This window comes from Lucilia cuprina, chromosome 6, assembly GCF_022045245.1.
Source record: "Lucilia cuprina isolate Lc7/37 chromosome 6, ASM2204524v1, whole genome shotgun sequence".
In the NCBI taxonomy this organism is placed as follows: Eukaryota; Metazoa; Arthropoda; class Insecta; order Diptera; family Calliphoridae; genus Lucilia; species Lucilia cuprina.
This window is the reverse complement of record NC_060954.1, coordinates 62,331,827-62,353,437: the sequence shown is the minus strand read 5'-3', so window position 1 is coordinate 62,353,437 and position 21,611 is coordinate 62,331,827. Positions and strand designations below refer to the sequence as shown.

The 21,611-nt window shown below is 29.1% G+C and overlaps 1 protein-coding gene across 3 annotated transcripts in view; it reads right to left on the bottom strand.

The window, feature by feature from the left end:
* LOC111685178 (tyrosine-protein kinase Dnt) overlaps positions 1-21,611 on the bottom strand; it is a 68,785-nt gene that overhangs the window by 17,563 nt on the left and 29,611 nt on the right. For 2 of the 3 annotated variants that reach the window (XM_046954389.1, XM_046954390.1), the window contains exons 4-8: positions 10,919-11,046; positions 10,001-10,238; positions 9,627-9,795; positions 8,962-9,122; positions 8,645-8,787 (exon numbers count right to left, since the gene is read on the bottom strand). In XM_046954389.1, the coding sequence (XP_046810345.1) occupies positions 8,645-8,787; positions 8,962-9,122; positions 9,627-9,795; positions 10,001-10,238; positions 10,919-11,046 (839 nt within the window). The remainder of the gene's footprint in view (positions 1-8,644; positions 8,788-8,961; positions 9,123-9,626; positions 9,796-10,000; positions 10,239-10,918; positions 11,047-21,611) is intronic. The other variant, XM_046954391.1, reaches the window with a different exon arrangement.

The following is a 21,611-nucleotide window of genomic DNA, read 5'->3' as shown; positions in this document are numbered from 1 at the left end:
TTAAAGGATTTTTCTGGGCTTTAAAGGAATTTCGTTAAGAGGGAAGGGTAATAGAGTGGAAGAAAAAAGGAAAAGCTATAAGGATTTTAACACTGAACTTGAACCTACAAAATACTGCATACATAAATTAGTTGCACTTAAGCAAACAAGAACAAATTTTTGTTCTTCTCATTTCAGTCAAAGTAAATGAAACAACAACAACAACAATACAACATTTTGATTTCCAAAGGGAAACACACAAATGCAGTAAGAGAGAGTGGGAAAGAGCTGGCAAGTGAAATGAAAAAAAGAACACAAAACATTTATTACTTTTTTATTTCAATTGTCTAAAAGAGGAATTTTATGAGCACATTCTCAGCCATTAAAACAAGTACAAAAACAATGACTGCAGCAATGAGTGAATAAGTTGTAGGGAAAAGCCCTTTTTTGTGTTTGTTTCTCCTTTTTTGTTTTTTTTTTTGGTCTCTAGGAAAAAGTATTACGTTTGCTTTTGTCAAAATCCTAGAAACATATTTAGTAATAATAGCAACAACAAGAACATAAACAACAAAAGGCCATTAAATGGATTTAATGGGGCGACAACATTTTTAATTAGCACCTGTTGTTGTTGCTGCTGCTGCTATTGTTGTTGTTTTAATTATTGTTGCTGTTGTTAAATAAGTGTAGTCGAAAGTCGTTATAGAAATAAAGATACACAAACATACAGACAGAAAGACAGTCAATACAGTCAGCATACTAAACGGTCTTTTGTTTGTTTTTGTAATTGCGCTTATCGTTGTTGTTGTTGTTGCTATTTTTTCAATTGTTTTCCTTTTTAATAAACTAAAAGGTGGGTGGTTGTTTGGTTGTCTAATTGTCCCAACGGCTAAATAACAATCCAAAAGTAGTAGGAGAAAATAAGATTTTCAATTAAAACTAGAAACGTAAAAAAAACAATAACTTAAGTAATGAGTTGTATACAAAAAAAGTAAGAAAAAGTATTAAAGCACAAGTAAGGACTAAAAGTAAACAAAGAATGTGAGATTAATTTCTTAACGATGTTTATAGTTCTTCTTTAGGGTTTCTTAAGTAGAAAATAGTGTGGAGCTCATGACAAGACAAATGCTAATGTAAAGTTTTCAGAACAGTTTATAAACAAAATTGTACTTTTAAATTGTTGTTTAAATTATAAGCAATTGTTAAAGCTTTTTAAAAAAAAAACTTATACAACATCTGCATATCGTATGCATACTTGAAGTTCTTTGAACGAATTAAGTCTATAGTTGTTTGAAGGTGCTCCAAAGTATAAGTTCTATTAGACATTAAACTTGGTTGAATACTAAAATATCTCTAAGCAGTTGTCTAAAAAGCATGTTGACACTGACTAAGTTTCGAACTCTATGGTTTATTTATACAAAATCATAAATTAAGATTTTATCGTGAATATTCCTGGAATTTTAGAATATATATTTTTAAAATTATCAAAAATAGTGGCATACTTTTGGGGCTTAATATAACAATAACTCGCCACGACATAATACATTAAATTTTACAACTAAAAGCACACAATTAAATCTGGTAAATATTTAGAAAATAATAATAATAAAAAACTTTGTGTTTTATGCACAAATAAACAATACAGAGTCTGTCTATTTAATGTTTATGACTAAAACTCTGTGTAGAATATAGATTCAATGTCGCCACTTGGTAAAGTCTGCAAACAATATTCTATTTAAGTTGATTTTTTTTTGTTTTTTCCAATTTTTTTTTTTAACATTTTTAATTTTCTTTGTATTGTATATGTAATTGTGTGGCTGATGTTATGTGAGTGTCTCTGCCATAAGAGTTTGAGTACTAAATAAAATGTGGCATAAAGTCATGTTGCAACAGATGTGTAGATTGTTTATTTTGTGATAAAAAGAAAACATCGTTTCCCTACCACTTGCCTCAAATTTAAAAAGAAATAAAAAAAGGAGTTAAGATGTTACTTAACTACATGCATGTATGCGTGTTAATTTTATTATAGACTTTGTAATTTTTATATTTTTTCTAGGTTTTTTGTTGTTGTTGTTGTTGTGTCACATTCATTGTCGGTGCTAAATTCTTAAACGTTTATAGACTGATTTAATGTTCAGTAAACGTTGCAAATGAGTCCTAAAGTTAATGGGGGGAAAATAAGTTGGTCCTTATATACACTTACATCGACATACTATTTGGCCCCACTAACATACAGACATATTATAAAAACAAAGCTTACAATAAAAATCATAAAACATTGTTTTCATTATACTTTGCATTTGTATTTATAAGCATAAGTGTGAGTGTTTGTATACATATAATACAATTAAAAACAACTACTCCAACTCTATAGCAATTTTTCCTATTTTTTCCATTTTTTTTTTGACACAGCCAGCAACATAAATACTTACATGCACTACAATTACAATTTACTCTAATTTCATAAACACAACTTGACTAAAATGGATGGTGGGGGGAAAAAACAAATGTTTAATAAGAAAAAACAATATCTCTTATATCCCCCTTAAGTCCCCTCACACTCTGGTTGTTAAACTCTAATGTTAATTTGCTCCCCTTTCTGCTAGTCTTTGTTCTACCATTTAAGTCATTACTTTTTGTGTTTGTGTTTTTATTTAAGTCTGGAAATTCATTAAATTCTCTTCCGACTGGTTGAATACATGCATGTTTATAATACACTCATACATATTTAAGTTAAATACAAATATTAGAAGTATAACTTTTCTTAAGAACAGTTAGAAAATATTAATTTTAAAATATAGCGGTATTGAGATGAAATCCAATAAAAAGTGTTTGGTCCAATATATTAATAAGCACGCTTGTTCAAACGTACAAATCTTATTAAAGGTAAATCGATTGGAATTTAATAAGTATTTATAAATAGTTGTTTTTAAATTCTCTATTTGCAGAGTGCATTAAAAAATGCCCTTTTAGAATATATGTTAATGTCATCGGGGGCACTGACATATCTTTAATAAAATTAGGTGATTACCCTAATGTATATATGTTAAACAACACATGGCTGCACTCACATCATACATACATAGACAGACAGGCATGATTTCATGTATATATGTGTGTAGAGTAAATGTAAATAAACATTCATACATCTTTAAGAGTTCAAAATACAAGAACTTTAAAGAGCAACACAACAGCCGTTGAAACAACAGCAGCATGTGTAGGAATGTTCTTGTTAATTTGTTGTTGTTGTTGTTTTCTTTCTTTCTTGTGGGTGTACTATTTTGCATGGGATAGAGTGCATAAAGAAGTCAAAGCATGGTTATAGAAAACAATATCCCTTTTAGTTAACTATGGGATTAATGACTATAAAAATAGTACAATATTTTTATTTAGAAATTCTTATAAGATTAATGCATAACATGTTAGTACAGAAAACAGACAGTTTATGATTTAAAGTCCAAAATCATTCCGATTCGTGTTCCTTATTACCAGCTTTATGATGAAATCTTTTTAGATCATAATTAAATGTATACCCATTGTGCTCTGTCACTAAAAGAAAAACAAAAAGAAACTAGGCAGGCCACTCATACATAAAAATATTATTGTGTACCCTGCAGTTCAGAATGGCTCACACAAACTACTAATAACTGGTGTTAGTTAAAATAGCTATTTGAATAGCTTTTTTATACTAACTGTAGCTACGTTTCATTTCAATTAAAAATCGATATTTGGCTCTTCAATATATTACATACATATACCGATTTAAATATCTAGCAGTGCGAAAAGAAGTCAATGCACCACAAAAATTTAACGTTCTGGTCCAATAACGTCTAATAGTGTTGGGTTATCACCAATATCAACAGCCTTCTGTTACAAAATTCGTTGAATATCAACCTAATCTTCTTCAGATCTAGGGTAGAATATGTGTATAGCAAATAAGTGGAACTGCCGTTTAATGGATGTGGATGTCTGCCCAGCACCCAGAGTCCAGTAACTAAACCCAAAAACATCGATATGTTCCACATTTTATGTTTTTTGAAAGAAAGAACTTGTGCAATGTTGGTAATATCCAAAGCCGCTTTTCGTAGGACAAGGTCAAGCCCTTCCAAATTTATTGAAGTACACGATCCATTAAGCTAATCTTAAAACTATACCCTTCAAAAAATATGGCAGTACATGATTCGTTTAGTAGTCATAAATAATGGGAGTACAATATCCTAATGGAACCATTTATGATCTTGTAGTCCAATAATATTAACATGGAGTAGTTTTGGGACTAATCCGATGTGAGGTCCACCTAGAACATCGCAACATTAAATGGAACAGGTTTTCTAGAATATTGGTCCTTTATTGAATACTCTCTACACGTGTGTACAAAGTAGTCTAAAATTTTTCGAGGTGTTAAAATAAACCGAAATTGAACTTCAAGTTTCGGACAGCCACATCGTACTCCTTTGCAGTTAGGCCGACATTCTAAGTTACAGTTGAAAGGTTTAGAGTTATTTTTCTATAAATTACTTGAACACACTAAAGTGGATTTTAACTAAATACATTATCTCCGCGAATTACAGGATAGAACCAGTGTTTGCATAGAGTTTGAGAATTCAAATATCTATGAGTTTTGTTCTTGTATAAGTCGGTCGGTTTGTTGTTCGTATTTATTCTCAAAGTCCTTTTAATTTTCTGGATTAAAAAAAAAACATGAATGAATCTTTACATTTACTTGACTATATGTTAGATATTAACGAAATTGGAGGCTAAGCAGAGGGGTTGTAATTGTTGAATGAGTTTATGTATCAGAATGTATGAATGTATGTATTTACGTATATTGTCTGTCATATGCACTATGATGGTATTTGTATTTTAGCTTTCTGTTGCTGTTGATGCTTCTAATGTTGTCAATGTTTTGCTCTCTTGTTGTTGTTGTTTTTTGTAATGAGGGTGAAATTGAAATCTAGGCAAATATAAACAATTTAAACAAACAAGCATTTTTGAAATTAGTATCCAATCTTTGAGAATTGTCACACATGAATATGATGATAAAAATCCATAGCCATACATACAAAAATTAATGTAGACGTACATACATATGTAGATACATACACACAGTTGTATGTGTAAGTGTTGTATATGTAAATGTTTCAAAAGTGTATGTATTTCACAAAGTAAGTAAATTTTAAAAAGTTTATGAAAAAAAGATTTTTAAACTGTACTCTAGAGAATGTGTGGAAAAAAGCCATAAAACTTGCACTAATACTAATACAAGTTGGTTCATTTAAGTTCACCGAGATAGTGAGTTTTCAATGGTTGGTTGTTGGGTTTTGCACTAGAAGCTAAGTACTGAAAAGTTGTGATGATAACCTAGAATATATATTTATACATATATTCATATTTCTCAATGTATCTATATCGTCATTGCAAATGCAAAACTTCATTTTCTATAGTTTTAAGGAAGAAACTGAAATATTTATGAAATAACAAAATGCTTACATTTACACATATTATACATTACAACTGACGATATGTAAAATATTTTATATATGTGTATTTTACATAAATGTTTATATATATGTATAAATATGAATATACATTAAAGCTGCATTTTTTTAATGCAAAAAACATTGCAACTGACAAAGAGGAAGTATTCCTAGTAATAAAAAAATACTTTTAAATATTTTAATTCATGCTGTTTTTGAAAGGCATTACAATATTAAAAACTAGACTTTGTAAAATATTTCGTAAAAATTTAATTGATTTTTTTTTATTATTTAAATGTTTATCTATTATTATGAAATATTTTTATCAGTTCTTTGGTTGGTAAATAAATTGTTTAAATTTTGGTTTTACTAAAAAATAAAATATAAATGCTTTAATCATGTAAATACGCTTACATATTTTAATTTAATGCTATATACGATGCAGAATTATTCAAATTTCTGTAGGATTAAGTAAACAAATTGTGATTTGTTTTTATGGCATATTGACGTATGATTTATAATTATTTATTGACATTTGTTGAATAATATTACTCATACGCAACATTTTAGTAAAAATATGCAACTGTAGAATAGATTACAAATTTGTTGGTAATAAGTAGAGATACCAAACTGAAAACTGAATTCCAAAAATTTCACCACTTTTTTGAATTTACTGAGGTTATAAAAATCTTCCTTGAAAGACATTTTTTTTAATAACTTCCAAAATGCTGGCACATATGTACATACATGTATATTTTTTTAAAACTTGCTATATTTACCATCTACATTTTACTTTCTTTCTCTACACTATGTGGCATACTTCCTCGATAAACAGAAAAATATTTCATACTCGCAGCTGTAACGTCTATGCAACATTTTCTTATCTCAATTGCTGGAATCTTTCTAAACTTTGGTTTGCTAATTTCAGAGGTTAGATATTTATCTGAACAGCAACAAATTGTATGGATTGTACACTTAAAGTTAACACCAACAGCACTAACAGCAGCACCACCATCACCACTAACAGCAACATTAGCATTAACAACAACAGGAGGCACATGCAAGATGATCTTTAAATAAAAATCAAAAACTAAATGTGTTGGTTTCAAAGATAGAAAAACTCAAGGCAAACTTTTAAAGTAGATAAATAAATATTTTCTGGCACGAGTTTAAATAGTAAAATTCATATTAAACTTATAAAATTTTGTACATTTATTTTATTAACTATAAAAAAAATATTTCTTATTCATTGTGTGTATGTTTAAACGTGTTTGTATACCTTGTTTTTTTTTGGAGAAAAAAGGAATACAATTTCAACCCCTTTTACTTTCGTTTGATATCGTAAACGTGCAGCATAAAACTTAAATAGCGATATATGAGCGGGATTTGAAACGGAAAAAATACAAAGAACACAGAACATGAACTAAAAATAAAAATGAAGAAAAAAATTATAGAATAAATGAACGAATTATAAATGCTCATTGTAACCCAATCTATGGTTAAAGTGAAAAGAAAGTTCAAGTGTGACATACATTCTGGGTGATTTTATTAAAGGCGCGAAAAAGACTGTAGTATATAGAGAATATATTCGTTTGCGGGAAACTTAAATATTTTAACCAGCTTTTAGAGATTTCTGGCCTAATAACAAATGGCCAGAGTCTATTCTATAATCTTATCATATATCTAGTCTATAGTTTAGTCTAAAGTCTAGTCTATAGTCTAGTCTTTAGTCTAGTCTTTAGTCTAGTCTATAGTCTAGTATATAGTCTAGTACATAGTCTAGTCTATAGACTATTCTATAGTCTAGTCTATAGTCTAGTCTATAGTCTAGTCTATAGTCTAGTCTATAGTCTAGTCTATAGTCTAGTCTATAGTCTAGTCTATAGTCTAGTCTATAGTCTAGTCTATAGTCTAGTCTATAGTCTAGTCTATAGTCTAGTCTATAGTCTAGTCTATAGTCTAGTCTATAGTCTAGTCTATAGTCTAGTCTATAGTCTAGTCTATAGTCTAGTCTATCATCAGTTGCTATTAGAGATAATATAATTTCCGTAAAATTGTACTATTCAAATATTCTCCAGTGTGAATAAGCGCTAAAAAACAATTTTAATGTCCTAGAGTTTCAAGAATATGGCACAGGAGGAGTTTGAGTATAAATAAAGTGGAAATGTGTTTTCTCAGTGTTTAAGTAACTATATACGCGTATGTGTTTGCGTTCGAGTTTGAGTTTGTGTTTTCCGGTATAATATGAAATGAAAAGGATGCGCTCATATCAAAAAACATTAAAAAAGCTTTTTCAATATTATACACATTTCTTCCGTTGCGTTGATATTCATTCCTGTTGATGTTGAGCGTCACAATATTGAAGGAAAAAATGTTGTGGAAATGTACGTTGTAATGTAGAGTTAAAAAGTATAAATATTTGTTGGTCCATTGAGCACTTGTAAAAAGTAATCGCCTTTGGCACGTTTTTAACTTTAAACAATCTCAAGTAAGAACTACCGAAAACAGCAACAACAACTATGGTAAGAAATAGCTGCCTGCAATAATAACAGCAAAATCATTTAAACACCGGCACGTGTTGAAAATTTAAATTTTTGTTTAAAAGCTTAACAACATCACAAAAAAGTAAAAAAAATACACAGAAATAACACAAACATGAGGAGTACAAACCCCAACGCAGTTCAACTCAAAGAACCATTAACAGCAAACATTTTAGTAAAAAATTAAAAAAATAGCTGCAGCAGCAGTCTAAAAGAACAAACAAAATGAAATGTAATGAAAAATAAAAAAAGCATTTCAACGAACCCACTAACCCAAAGACCTTAAAATAGCAGAAAATAGAAATTGAACAACGGCTTAAAAAAATATGAAGTAGTTTTGATAACAAACAAATAAAATGAAATTAAAGTATTAAATTCGTTTTTATTAAGTACTCAACTCAGCACAAATCAACCCTTATGTTTAAACTAAATGAAACGGTAAATCAGAACCTCCCCTTTGGAACAACTTCCCCCAGGAGTTTTGGCTCCCATAGAAATTTATCATAAAATTTGTATCAAATTTAGAAATTATAATTGCTTTTTGAGGTTTATGGTTATTTTTTTGATGTTTTATCCTCACAATCGTGTTGTCTCAATTACGAATAAAAATACATTGCATTATACATACATATGTATATGTTTATGACATACCTGTGTTAGTTGTGACGATGCATAATATGAAATTCTCGAGGGACACACTGATTCAGGTTTCGAATAAATTGTCTCTGCTATCTGATCACCCATGGGCAGCAAAGCTGTTGCATATGGTGAGGGTGTGGGTGAACTACGAAATTCTGTAACATGAAACGAAGAACACAATTAGCTATTAGACACACTTGGCATTTGGTATTTTTCAAGATACAAAATACTTTTGCTATTTATCTACAAATATTATAATGTTAACTCAAATGTTGCAAAGTTTAAACACAAAAATTGTTACAAAATGAAATAATCTTTAACAAACTTACTTTCAAATATGTTGCATGACTTCTTCGATTCACAAGGATATTTATTGAGACTTGCTATGGTGGCATATGAACCACTATTTGCACTGGGTGGACGGCCTAAAGGATCTAAACGTATAAAGACATTTTGATGACTGCCATAAGCAGCGGTTGTAAAACTGGTGCTAAAGATAAGGAAGAGATTAAATAGTAAAATAAATTATGTATGTGTGTATGTAAATGTGTAGGTAGTTAAGTATAAGTAGTACTATTTTGGTATGGGTTTTTAAAGTTGCAACAAATGTGTGATTAAGCCAATATTGTATGTAGTCAGCATTTATTAATGAGGGCAAAAGTACTATATTTGCACTTTGAGGAGTATTAAAAGATTGTAACAATTTTAAGAAAAATTTTATGATTAAAAAATTATATAAAAACTGTAAAATTTCTGTTCCCAATATTTTATAATATGTACTTTGATTTTACGTCATTTCTCTGGATTATAGACTTTAATCGACTAAAATTTGAATGAAATTTGGCGTCGCTTTGATTATATCCATTAATTTAAATTACTTACTATATGATTCAGATATGGAGAGCTCCCAAAAAACATTCTAAGAGCTCATGATATCATTATCGATATCTTTTCATAAATACAATCAAGTTTTTTTGTTAACATTTTTACTTACTGTAACGAATCCTGACGTATTTGTTTGCGGGCCCTTAAATACATGGTGCTGGCTATAAGACCCACAACTAAAACCAGACCCAAAGCACAGGCGGCAGCACCCAACAAGGCTGGTCCCTGTGAGGGTGCATGTGCCGGAGCCGGCGATTGATTGGGAGCTGGAAAAAGACCTTGAAATGTAGAAAGTTTGGGAAAATTACTTAACAAAATGGAAATGGATAAATGAGAAATGATAACAATTCGTTTTTCTCTCTAGCAACACCAGCAGTGGCGGCTCGAAAATTGTGTCAACATCATTGTCATCATCATGTGAAAAAAGCTTTAATGTAAAATGAGTAAAATAAAAAGAAACACATTGGACAAATGTTCTCTTACCTTTAATACAAATTTTATTACGTTTGAAATGTAATTTGGTATCATTATGTCGTGGCGGTCCCCTCACCAGCATATTAACACTGAGGGGGACTTGTTCGGTTACGTTGCCACTACAAGGCAAATGCACTAGGAATGTCTCCACCTGCTGTGGCACATATCCTTTTTCAGGTATACTAAGGGTGGGTGCGGATAAAGCCTCCTGATCATGGTCATAATCGATGGTAATTGCATATGGCAGCTACGTATACAAAAAAAAAAAAATTAAACAATTTCCATTTTCAAAGTTTTGTTAGAATTTTTCGGGGGGTAAAGTTAAAGTGGAGTAAAAGATAAAAATGAAATTAAATAGCAAAAACAACAACAACAGCAGGAGGAAATACGTAGCAACAGAAACAAGTAGGTGGTTAATGGAGTGCAAATTGGTTTTTGAGTGGTTGCAGCAACAACAACGGTCGCAGCAGCACTTAGGCAAGCCACCATGCTTTCAGTAGAATATACAAATACTGGTAGGTTGGTTGGATGTGTTTATGTGTATGTGTGTGACTTACCGTAGGTGGTTGGGTGTCTGTATGTGTTTGTTTACGTTTTAAGGATAAACTTTAGTGTAACCAAAATACAAAACAGCTGAATGTTATACAGGCACAATAACAAACGAACCACACTAAATGTGTAAACAGAATCATACAACTACAGACTTAAACAAACAGCACATGCACATTTTCCTACACATGCACACCCATTTATTATCTGATAATTTAATGTAATGTGACGTGGGTTCTTTTGGGTGTATGGGTGTGAAGTTTGGGTGGAAGTGGTGGGAGTTTAACTGTTTATGCGGTTAAAGTTGGTTGCCATTCTTGCTTGATGTTGTTGTTGCTGTTGCTATTGCTGTTTTATATGTTAAAGTTGGCAACTTACCGGATAAGCTGTGAGACTTTGCCACGAAAATTCGAGGTCATGTACATCTGCCGGCACCGGTACCGTAAAATGCATTGCGTATGTGTTTATTGCACCCTCGTGTACATAAAATAAATCTGCCTCCAATCCTGTTGTTAGTTTATTGTTGCAGCATCGTTTTTATAGTAGATGTTTGTTGTTGTTGTTATTATAATGTTGTACAAATCAGTTGAAGTTTTCATTATTGCAGTTGTTGTATATTTGGGTTGCAAAAGTTTCAGTCACAAAAGTGAAAAAAATACATGAAAATAGAAAAATAGTTCCATATAGACCATGTTGTATGAATGTTGTTGATAAAAAGCATTAAAGGGGAAAAAGGAAACAAAACAAAACGTAACATAACATAAATAAATTTACAAACAAACAAACTACAACTCACATAAATTTCTTGTGTCATCTTCTATACTTATTTTTATTGTAATTTGCCTTTTGTATCAATTTACCAAAAAAAAAAAAAAGAAAACTGTTGTTACTTTATCCCCCATTTTATTAACCCCCCAACACCCAAATGCTATGACCCTTGCCGCAGTTTGTTTTTTATTTCATTATTTAGAATGTCCTGTAATACAATGTCTAAAAGACAGTCTGTCTTATATCCGTCTGTCCATCCATTCCACTCTACAGCTCATTCATTGTATTCTTCGTCTTCTTAATAAAGGTGGTGACTCGTAGAATGAATGAATGGATGAAAGAATGTATATTAGAGAATGCATGAATTACGTTGTTCTTTGTCAAACAACAGTTTTATTCAATGTCTTAAATCAATTTTGGTGTTGTATTAAACAGGATAAAAAAATTAAACTACAGAGGGAGAGAGAGTGAAAGACAGTGTACAAAAAAAAAAATAATAATAAAGAAAACAAGGACTAAACTAAATAGAAATTAACTGTTTACTCTGCTTCATCGTTTGTGTATCTTGTGTTTTTATTATTTCAATTTCTTTTTTTTTTCATTCCTTTCACTAACTTCTCGCTACGAGTCTAAATGTTGCAGGGAAAAAATGTTGTTTTATATTGTTGTAGTTTTTTGCATTTTTTTTTTGCTAATACTGGATATGCGGAAGCTTAAAATGAAATTCTTGAGAGATTTAATGTTTCCTTCATAGTACAAAATGATAAAGTAGATATATGTGTTTGTGTTTTGTGTAGTAATCCTGTAGTTCGGTGTACATTTTATGACTAGAATGAGGAATACTACAATTACGAATGGATAACAAATAGATGCAATAGTTAATAGTTTGAACTGTTGAAAGCCATTTCTTTCCAGATTACCTTAAAACAGACAATTCTTGTCCAATTTGAATACCAAGAAACACTTAAGTAATGATTTATTTTATTTTTGTATTACAAAAAGTCATATCAACCTAGTAATTGTATATTTGTTAAAAATAATACTCAAAAGGGATACTTTGTTTACTTGTAAAACTGCAGGATATATATGTACATATAAGTATGTATTTCACATTGTAAAGTATAGTTTAGTGTATGTATACAAGTTTACACTATTATTCTACTATACTTTTACTATAAATAGTTTAAAGAAAGTCATATTAAAAAAATCTATCAACAAGAGTTTATTTCGTTGGAAAATTAAAGGATGTTATATTTTCTTTCTAGGAAAAGGGAAAATTTTTTTATTACAAATGAGCATAGAATATATAAATAAATTACATAATTTAAGATTAACTTTAATTATCTTACTTTAATTTAATCACAAAAATTTTGGTCAATATTATGGAGTAACAGAATTAATGGCTGGAGTTTTTAATTAATTTCGCAGATTTTTAATAGCAAAATTTAAAAAAAAAAGTGTTGCAATATTTTAATTGCGAGGGGAGCTTAAGGCACAAAAGAAACATTCGAAAAATTGCACGACTACAACCACAGTCCACATTATAGTCTAGCCTAGACTACATCCTATGCAGCGAACTGTAGTATATAGTCCTCACTATAGTCTATAGTCCAGACTACAGTCTATAGCCCAGACTCTAGTCTTTTATCCAGACAATAGTCTTTAGTCTATGATTCAATCTATAGTAAGTAGACCAGACTATACTCTATAGTTCAGTCTAAACTCTATTTTCCAGACTGTAGCCTATAGTTTGAAGGATAGCCTGTAGTCCAGACTATATGCTTTAGTCCAGACTGAAAACTATAGTCTAGTGCAGGATTTACTTAGTCCAGGATATATTACAGTCTATAGTCAAGACTATAGGCTATAGTCTAGATTATAAGCTATAGTCCAGTCTTTAACCCAGACAACAGTCTATAGTCTAGACTATATCCATACAGTACAGACAATAGTCTAGAATTTACGCTATAGGCTTGGTCCAGACAATAGTATGGACTATAGCCTATAGTATGGACTATAGCTCATACTATACGCTATAGACCAGACTATATGCTATAGGCTGCATCTTGATATAAAATTTTCTACAAATTTTGATTTCATCAAATATTTTTAAACGATATATATAGGCCAGTCTATAGTCCAGACTATACCCATACAGTACAGACAATAGTCTAGAATTTACGCTATAGGCTTGGTCCAGACAATAGTATGGACTATAGCCTATAGTATGGACTATAGCTCATACTATACGCTATAGACCAGACTATATGCTATAGGCTGCATCTTGATATAAAATTTTCTAAAAATTTTGATTTCATCAAATATTTTTAAACGAAACTAAGATAAAGTTATCGCAGTTATATAGTTTTGTATATAAAAGTAATTTTTTTAAATTTACTTTTATAATCTTAATGTTATTTTTTCAGGTATTTTTTGGAAACTCTATCTTCTCTTTTGCAAATAGTTTTAAAAAGAAAAATTAAACTACGTCTCTGCATTTTCTCAAAATGCATACTTTTACATGAGTTTCTTCTGCATGGACACAAAGCAACCTTTCAAGCATAAAATAAAATGTTAAAATGTTGTATTTAATGTAAATAACGAAATGGAAAATTTTCACTTTGTAAAAGAAAATTTTATTTAAGTTTTTTTTTCTTTTGCAAGAATTTCTTAAATGGCATTAAAAGTAGCAAATTTGGAACACAGAAATAGCGCAGACTAGAGTTAAAAGAAACTAGGGAAAAAGTAGGAAAAAAATGGTCATCAAGTGCGTAAACATCATCATCTTCATCTTCTTGAGCAGTTACAAATGAAAATAACATTATGTCAATGAATATTTTATTTAATTTTTGTTTTTTTTTTTGTTTCCATTACTCAAATGGCAACAGCTTTTAGGTTTTTCACATACATACATAACTATAAATATCCTTAAAAAATGGTTTGCACAATCTACAAACAACAAATTAAAGCTAAATACAACAGACTGAACACAATTGCTTTTAACACAAAAAAATTCTTTTCTTATGTTTAAAATTTCTTAATTTCAATCTTGTTCTATGTTTAACAAAGAAAATGGCAGTATACTTTTGGGGATATTTTTTTCATTCGCTTAGGTTTTTTTTGTCAACAATTTTTATTGGTTCTTTTATTTTTTTCTCTGTTGAGGTCTTATAAAACTCAAGCAGCGTTTTCAACATCAAGTACACTTCAAAATGTTTTTTCTCCAAGTGCCTTGTTAAGACGTCATATTGAGCAATTAATAAATTTTGATGATGTTGGAAAAAAAAAAATAAAAACGAAAATTGGACAAAAAAAGTTTATTTTCAAATGAAAAGTAGAAGGAGAACAAGAACAAGTAGTTTAACGCCACTGAATGCATTTGAAACGATCAATGTGAATGTATGTGTTTGACATTTGTCAAAGCAACAAGAAATAAGAAACATTTAGTTTTTCAATAAAGAAATTAAAAGAAAAGACGAACAAAAAAGATTAAAGAAAGAAAAAAACACAAAAAGAAAAATTAAAGACCAAAAACACTTTGTTGGCAATTTCTTATAAGAAACATACAGTTTCATTTATGTAGTGTATAACCCAGCAAAGTTTTAACAAATTCTTATTCTTAACTTTGTTCGTTAAGAATTTCTATTCTAATCGGGCATAAGAGTTGAATGATAACTTAATTTCGGAATAGGGAATTACATATATTTCGATTTATCGGTGTAACCTATTTTTTGTTATACATACATATATGTTTCAGTTACTAGGACACTATCATGCAATTCTTTTTTTTTTTGGCCAATTTATATTAGGAAATGTTCATACAAAATCTGAGCTTTCGTTCTAGACCTTGATCCTTTTTTGACAAGTCATACAACACTAAAAATTTCGGCTTTCTAGATTTATAATATTTATGTTTTCGTTTGGATCGATTTAAACTATTTTTATATTAGACAAATTGTATAACCCTATACTAAGTTCTTTATAATCAATCGATGCCAAAAGGACATAGATCCATCGTTCAGGAATTAAGTTGAAGACAATTTTATAAATATCTTCTTACTAAAAGTTTGATGGGAAATATCATTTATTTGTTGCAATTTTATTTGTAACAGTTTTTCTTTATTATATCAGTTTTGGATTTATTTCAATTCTCTATATGTACATGTTGGTGCTTGTTCTTTTTTTTGTAAATTATATATTGTTGTATTAAACATTTCTTTAGAGTCCAACATTAAGTTTATAAAAATGAAAGGAAAATCAAGTTTCACTTTCTTAGTTTTTCAAATTCTTTTACACACACGTAAAGACCGTAAATAAATCTTAATCTTAAGGCAATTGGGTAAAAAAAGGTCCTTTAATTTTTGTTACAACATAAACGTTTCTTGTTTATTTCTTTACTTAAATTGAACAACAACTTGAAACAGTTGAACAAAAAATTGAAAGAAAGAAAAAAAAAAAAAAACGAAATGAGAAAAATAAATATGACAGCGGGGTGCCAAAGAAAATTTATTGAGAAATCTACTAAGCTGGTATCATGATGGAGGAAGGATCTATTGATGGTTAAGAAAGCTGAGCAGCTAAATGTTTGCAACAGTCATGAAACAAAGGTGATGACAACATCAATGTAAGTATGTAGGTAAGTGTGGGAAAAGGCACACTGAAGCAGGGAATGAGTATTAGGAGATTTGTGGAAAATTGAAAGAAAATTAAACTGACAAGATGAAAGTTGAGTGAGAATGAACGAACGAACGAACGAATGAATGCTCTATAATTGGATTTGAAATTTTTTTTTTTAAATTGTTCTCTTTGTTCTTCTTAAAAATCCATTTCACAAGGCTATGAATTCATCTTAAAAATAGACGTTGAAATAACATCTTAGTGTCAATCTACCCCCCCTTATCCGCACACATTGCTCTACACTTTTCTAAGTTGTTGTGTAAGAAAACACTCATCGAAAACTATTTAATATTGCCACCATGCCGCATTTGCTCTCTGTTATTGCTTGTTGCTGTTTTTCTTATTTATTTCCGTTTTTTTAGTCTTATTTTATATTTCAGTTTAAATCTAACAAATTCTTAAGTAAACACATTCATACATTTAAAGATACTTTTATTTAGTCTATATAGCGTATAGTAGATGTACAATTTCTGGGTATTTATCTCATGCATTTGAGTTCGAAGTAGAAAAGTAATGTTAAAAAAAACGAAGAGATACGATGCAAACAAATACAGTCAAATCAGCAGCAAGGGCAACATCATCATGATTGTGTTTTAAGCTTTTGCATAAAATTTGAATCACTTCATTCTTTTCCAAATTTGAGACCAATTCTCTTTACTTTCCTGAAAACCTTTACATTTTGTTTGAAAGTTCCCAAAATGGAAAAACATCCTTTCCTTAAAATTCTTCATATTATAACACAATTTATCATTTTCCTAAAGAGAAAAACTGTACTTTTTCTAATAATGATTTCCGTGGTAAATATTAAAATTTTGCGAAAAACTATTGATGAGAGTATAGGCAGACCAGTCTATGGCCTTTATTGACCAGTCCATTAACGGACTTGTTCGATAATTACAATAGAAACTGACTTTTCCATGAACATTACATTCTTTTAAAACTCTGTTAAAAATATTCGTATATCGTAATATCATACCAATACAAGAAAAAGTCTAATATAAAGTGTTTGTTGTCTTGTTTTACTCATGTTGTTATTAAGGAAAAAATTGTTGTAGTTGCTGCTGTTTGTTGTTATTAAAAAAACAACAGCGTACAAAAAAAGAATAAGGAAAATACAACGGAAACATATTACTACATGATGTTATAGAGTGTTAGTGTCGCACTTTAGCTATGTTTTTATGCATGTACATACAATACAACAACAATTCTCTAAAGCTTACAACGACAAAACATACACACACAGACTTCCATGTACACAAATGCTTGAAAACATTCGCAAATTCTCTGCAAAATATCCTTCTTATTTGTTATTCGATACCGAGATAACAAAAGAATGAACAAAAAAAATTGAAGGAGGAAAATTGGAAAAAAGTTAAAAAGAAATGCGTTCATATACAATTTGCCAAAATGCGTGTATGTTTGAGTGTGTATCGTTGTCTATCTACTACATAGCTAAAGTTGTAGAAAATTTTACTAAAGAAAACCTCTACTATATGCATATATATATAGCTAAACATACTCATGCATGCTGGCAACAAAACGACGGCTTTGTCAAAGTGAAAGCTGTGGGATTAAGTTTGGATCCCAATGAGTAAATAATGCAACAAAGAAATTTAATTTCGCGTCTTATTCTTTCAATATATTTCATTCCACTTTACTATATTTTATTCTATTTAATTTTATTTTCTAAGTATTTTCATAGCAAAAGTACAATAAGATCATGGGTTGAAAGTGGGTGTTAAGAGTCTCAGCTAAAGGACATGACAAGTAAGATGCTGAGGTGTATTAGATAGATAAAGTGTATATAGTAAAACACCTCATTGTATTATAAGTTTATTTTTTTTTTTCTTAACAAATTGTACATGATGTGAAAAAAAAGAAAATATTAAAAATAAAAAATGTTGATTTAAGGAAAATACATAATAAAATGAGATTGTATGAAGTATTTGTTTTAGTATGCAAAGACATGTATGCATGTATGTATGTACATATATTGAAAATAAATTCTTATTTTCTGGAATATTAAGTGAAAATGTTGTGATTGTTTTATTTTTGTATGTGGAGGGAAAACTTGTTGAATTCGAGTAATATGTTTAATGAAAATCGATATTTGCCAAAAGTGTTAATAATGAAAGATAATGCAGGTTACAATTTTTAAGATTATAGTGAAATATATGCATGATTTCACTGATTGATAACAATACCATTCACCCGAAATCGAAAATATATCCAGCAAAAACTTTTATTGTAAAGTTAGCATATATGCGCTTATAATATGCACTATAAAATGAGAAAAATATGCACTAAAAATGTGAAAATATGCATATTAATAGATATTCAAATCTTAAGTTTTTGACAACAAGTATACAGGTTTTTAAGGACTGCTTTATGTACCACTTTAACGGAACCACGACCTCGAGAATGACAAATATAAAGACTAAGAAACAACTTTAATATATTTAATTTCTGAAAGTGAAAAGCTGGATAGAAATTCTAATAAAATTAGGTGAATGAATGTATTTTTGTATAAATTATATTTCTTTCGAATTTCATCGTTTGGTAATGTTTTGAAGTGAATTATGAACGTGAGATCATCAAGTTATCTTTATTTATATGGACACACAGAAGGACAGACTCAGAAATTTATACTGAACTGATACTTTAAGGAAAATTAACCGCACAAACTCAAAATACCTTTCGCACTATTGTGGTTTTAAAAATGAAATAAAACTATGTAAAATTGTATTTCATATAACGTAGTATTTTGTTGTTAAATTGAAATTTGTTGATATTTATTTAAAAAAAATATCTAAATATGTAACTACCAAATTTGTGGTAAAATATGAAATACAGAGAAAACAAAATAATTAATTTGTTTTGGAAAAATTAAAAAATATGCCAAATATGCTATAAAAATGTAGGAAATATGCAAATATATGCAATTTAAAGCAAAATATGCAATTTATGCATTTATAACAAACTATTAATGCATAGCAAATTCTTTGATTCGAAAAGAAAACTAGTTAAAAGTTATTTTGAGTTACTGAATACAAATATGCATTTGCATAGAAATCTTGCATTACTAAGAAGGAGTCTAGTAATGCAAGTAATATGTGTTACGTGTTAAAATAATGACGTAAAATTTTAGCATTTAAGCCAAAACACAAATGAGAAAATCACTTGTGTCGAAGACCATAAATTAACATTAACTGTGAAGTGTGAAAAAATCTAATATTCCCATTAATATCGCTTTATTGATGTGATTTTGTTATATTAAAGAAATATGTTTATCTTTTTTTAATTACTAATCACACGCTTCAAAAATCATTTAACACAGAAATTTATTTAATTTTCCTTAAATTTCTGTTTGTTACTTTTGACATAAATATTCAAATGATAACATAAGAATTGCTCTATTGTATTTGTTAAAAAATATATATACATATTTAAATTGATATAAGGGTGTCAATATAAACGTTGAGGTATTCTCTGATGTGTAAAAACAGAGGAGTACGATGAAACTGGTTTCAAATGTCAAATATACGACAGGATTATTCTTAATAAAATGAGTTGACGATGACAACGACAAAACGCAAGAGATATTGACAACAATAGTCAAACTGACGAGGGGGGCTGATATCAATATACTTAAGAATTCAGTTAAAATAAAAGAAATTTGCTAAAAATCACAGTTGAAGTACAAATACAAATGGGAGTGTTACTGCAACAGCCATTACTCGTACACAGTTATGGCAAAAAATAAAATAGAAAAAAAGGAAACAAATTGAAATTTAATATTTGTTTGATAATACTACAACAACAGCAAGGAGATAAAAATAAAAAAGAAAGAAATTAACATTTGAACTGTAATTTGAGTTGTTGTATTTTCATGGATTTAATTTCTATAGAAAACGATATTTGTTATTATTATTGTTGTCGTTGTTCATTTACTTATATTAAAAATAAGTTTAAGATACTATGCAATGCATGCAAAAAAATAAAGTTAAAAAAATTTATGTATATATTAAAAGAATATTGAGTTTAATAAGATTTTCATTTTTCTCTGCTACTTGGGGAAATAGTTATAATTGTTGTAAATTACTGCATACTTTTGTGCGTTTATGCAAATATTATGTATATATGTATGTAAGCCCATGCAAGTGTAATTGTGTGTTTCTGTGAGAGAATTTTAAGCATTAATAAATATGGTTAAAAAAGTGGAAAATAATTGTCTTATAATAAATGAAAAAGGAGTGAGAGAGAATAATTGTCGTTTTTAAACCATTTAATACCCTTAAGATATGCACACTCAGCCAAAATGTAAGTTTATGTGTGTATGTACGATAGAGAAGTGCATACCAGAAGAACGTGTTACAAAAAAACACTATTTTACAACATAAAAGCTTTATAATAATATGCCATTTTCCCTCTATATATATTCTGTACTTCCGTTTCATGTTTTTTTTTTTTAAGTTTTTGTTCCTTGTTGTTTTTGGCATCTTTTTTTTTAATGCAGACACTACTCTTTTACGTACTACGATGAGGTTGAAGTTAATGGCTGTAATTATGAGTTTAATCTTTATGCAAACTTTGTCTATAAATGAGATGAAGTATTAAATACAAGAGGATGAAAGAAAGAATGAAAAAAAAAAACATTCAACTGGATTGAAAAGTTTTTACTAAATAACAAAATTTTACAAAAAAACAAAAAGGAAGTCATAGAAAGTATGAAGAAAAAACAAGTTAAGTCAAGTTACACTATCGGAGAATGAAGAATGATGACAAAAAACATGCACAGTCACGTAAAATGTATAAAACGAGCGAATACGCAGAGATTAATAAGCAAATGAAGCAGGATGACACATATTTAGAGGTGAAAGGGGTAAAAATTTCCAACATAAAACTTTCTAATGCTCTTTCTCACATTCGTACACACTTTTCTAATGAAAATCTAAAGTTTAATATTCTTTTTTTTTGCTTTAGAAAATAATGAACTAAATGAGATTTAAGGTTTAATGTTGAAATAAATCAAAAGCCTTTACAAACAGCGACACATGCAAATTCCGGTTTTAGATTTCAGTGGCAGAAAAATTCCATTTAAGTGGAAAATAAATGGTAACACAAACAATTGCGCTTAAAGATAAATGAAAATAAACATTTTAATGCAGTTTTTTATGGGAAAATAATGTTTTCATATTTACATTAAACTGAATTTATTTCAATGATTTGTTTAACAAATAATTTCTTTTAACAATATTTTTTCTTTTATTTATTTTAGTAAAATTTTTATTTTATGTTTAAGCTTTAATGCAAATAATGATGTAGATAGTGAAAAACTTGTTAACAAAAAGAAAATAAAAAATATCTTTAATGCACAATATTTCAGTAAACAATTTTAGAAATACGTTAATGACAATAAAACTTTCATTTACAGCTAATCTGTGTAATAAAATTCTTATTTTCAAAATAGGTCAACTTAAAAATCTTGATTTTATGTAACTTTTCAAAAATATGTGTGTACTATAGTCTATAGTCTAGTCTATAGTCTAGTCTATAGTCTAGTCTATAGTCTAGTCTATAGTCTAGTCTATAGTCTAGTCTATAGTCTAGTCTATAGTCTAGTCTA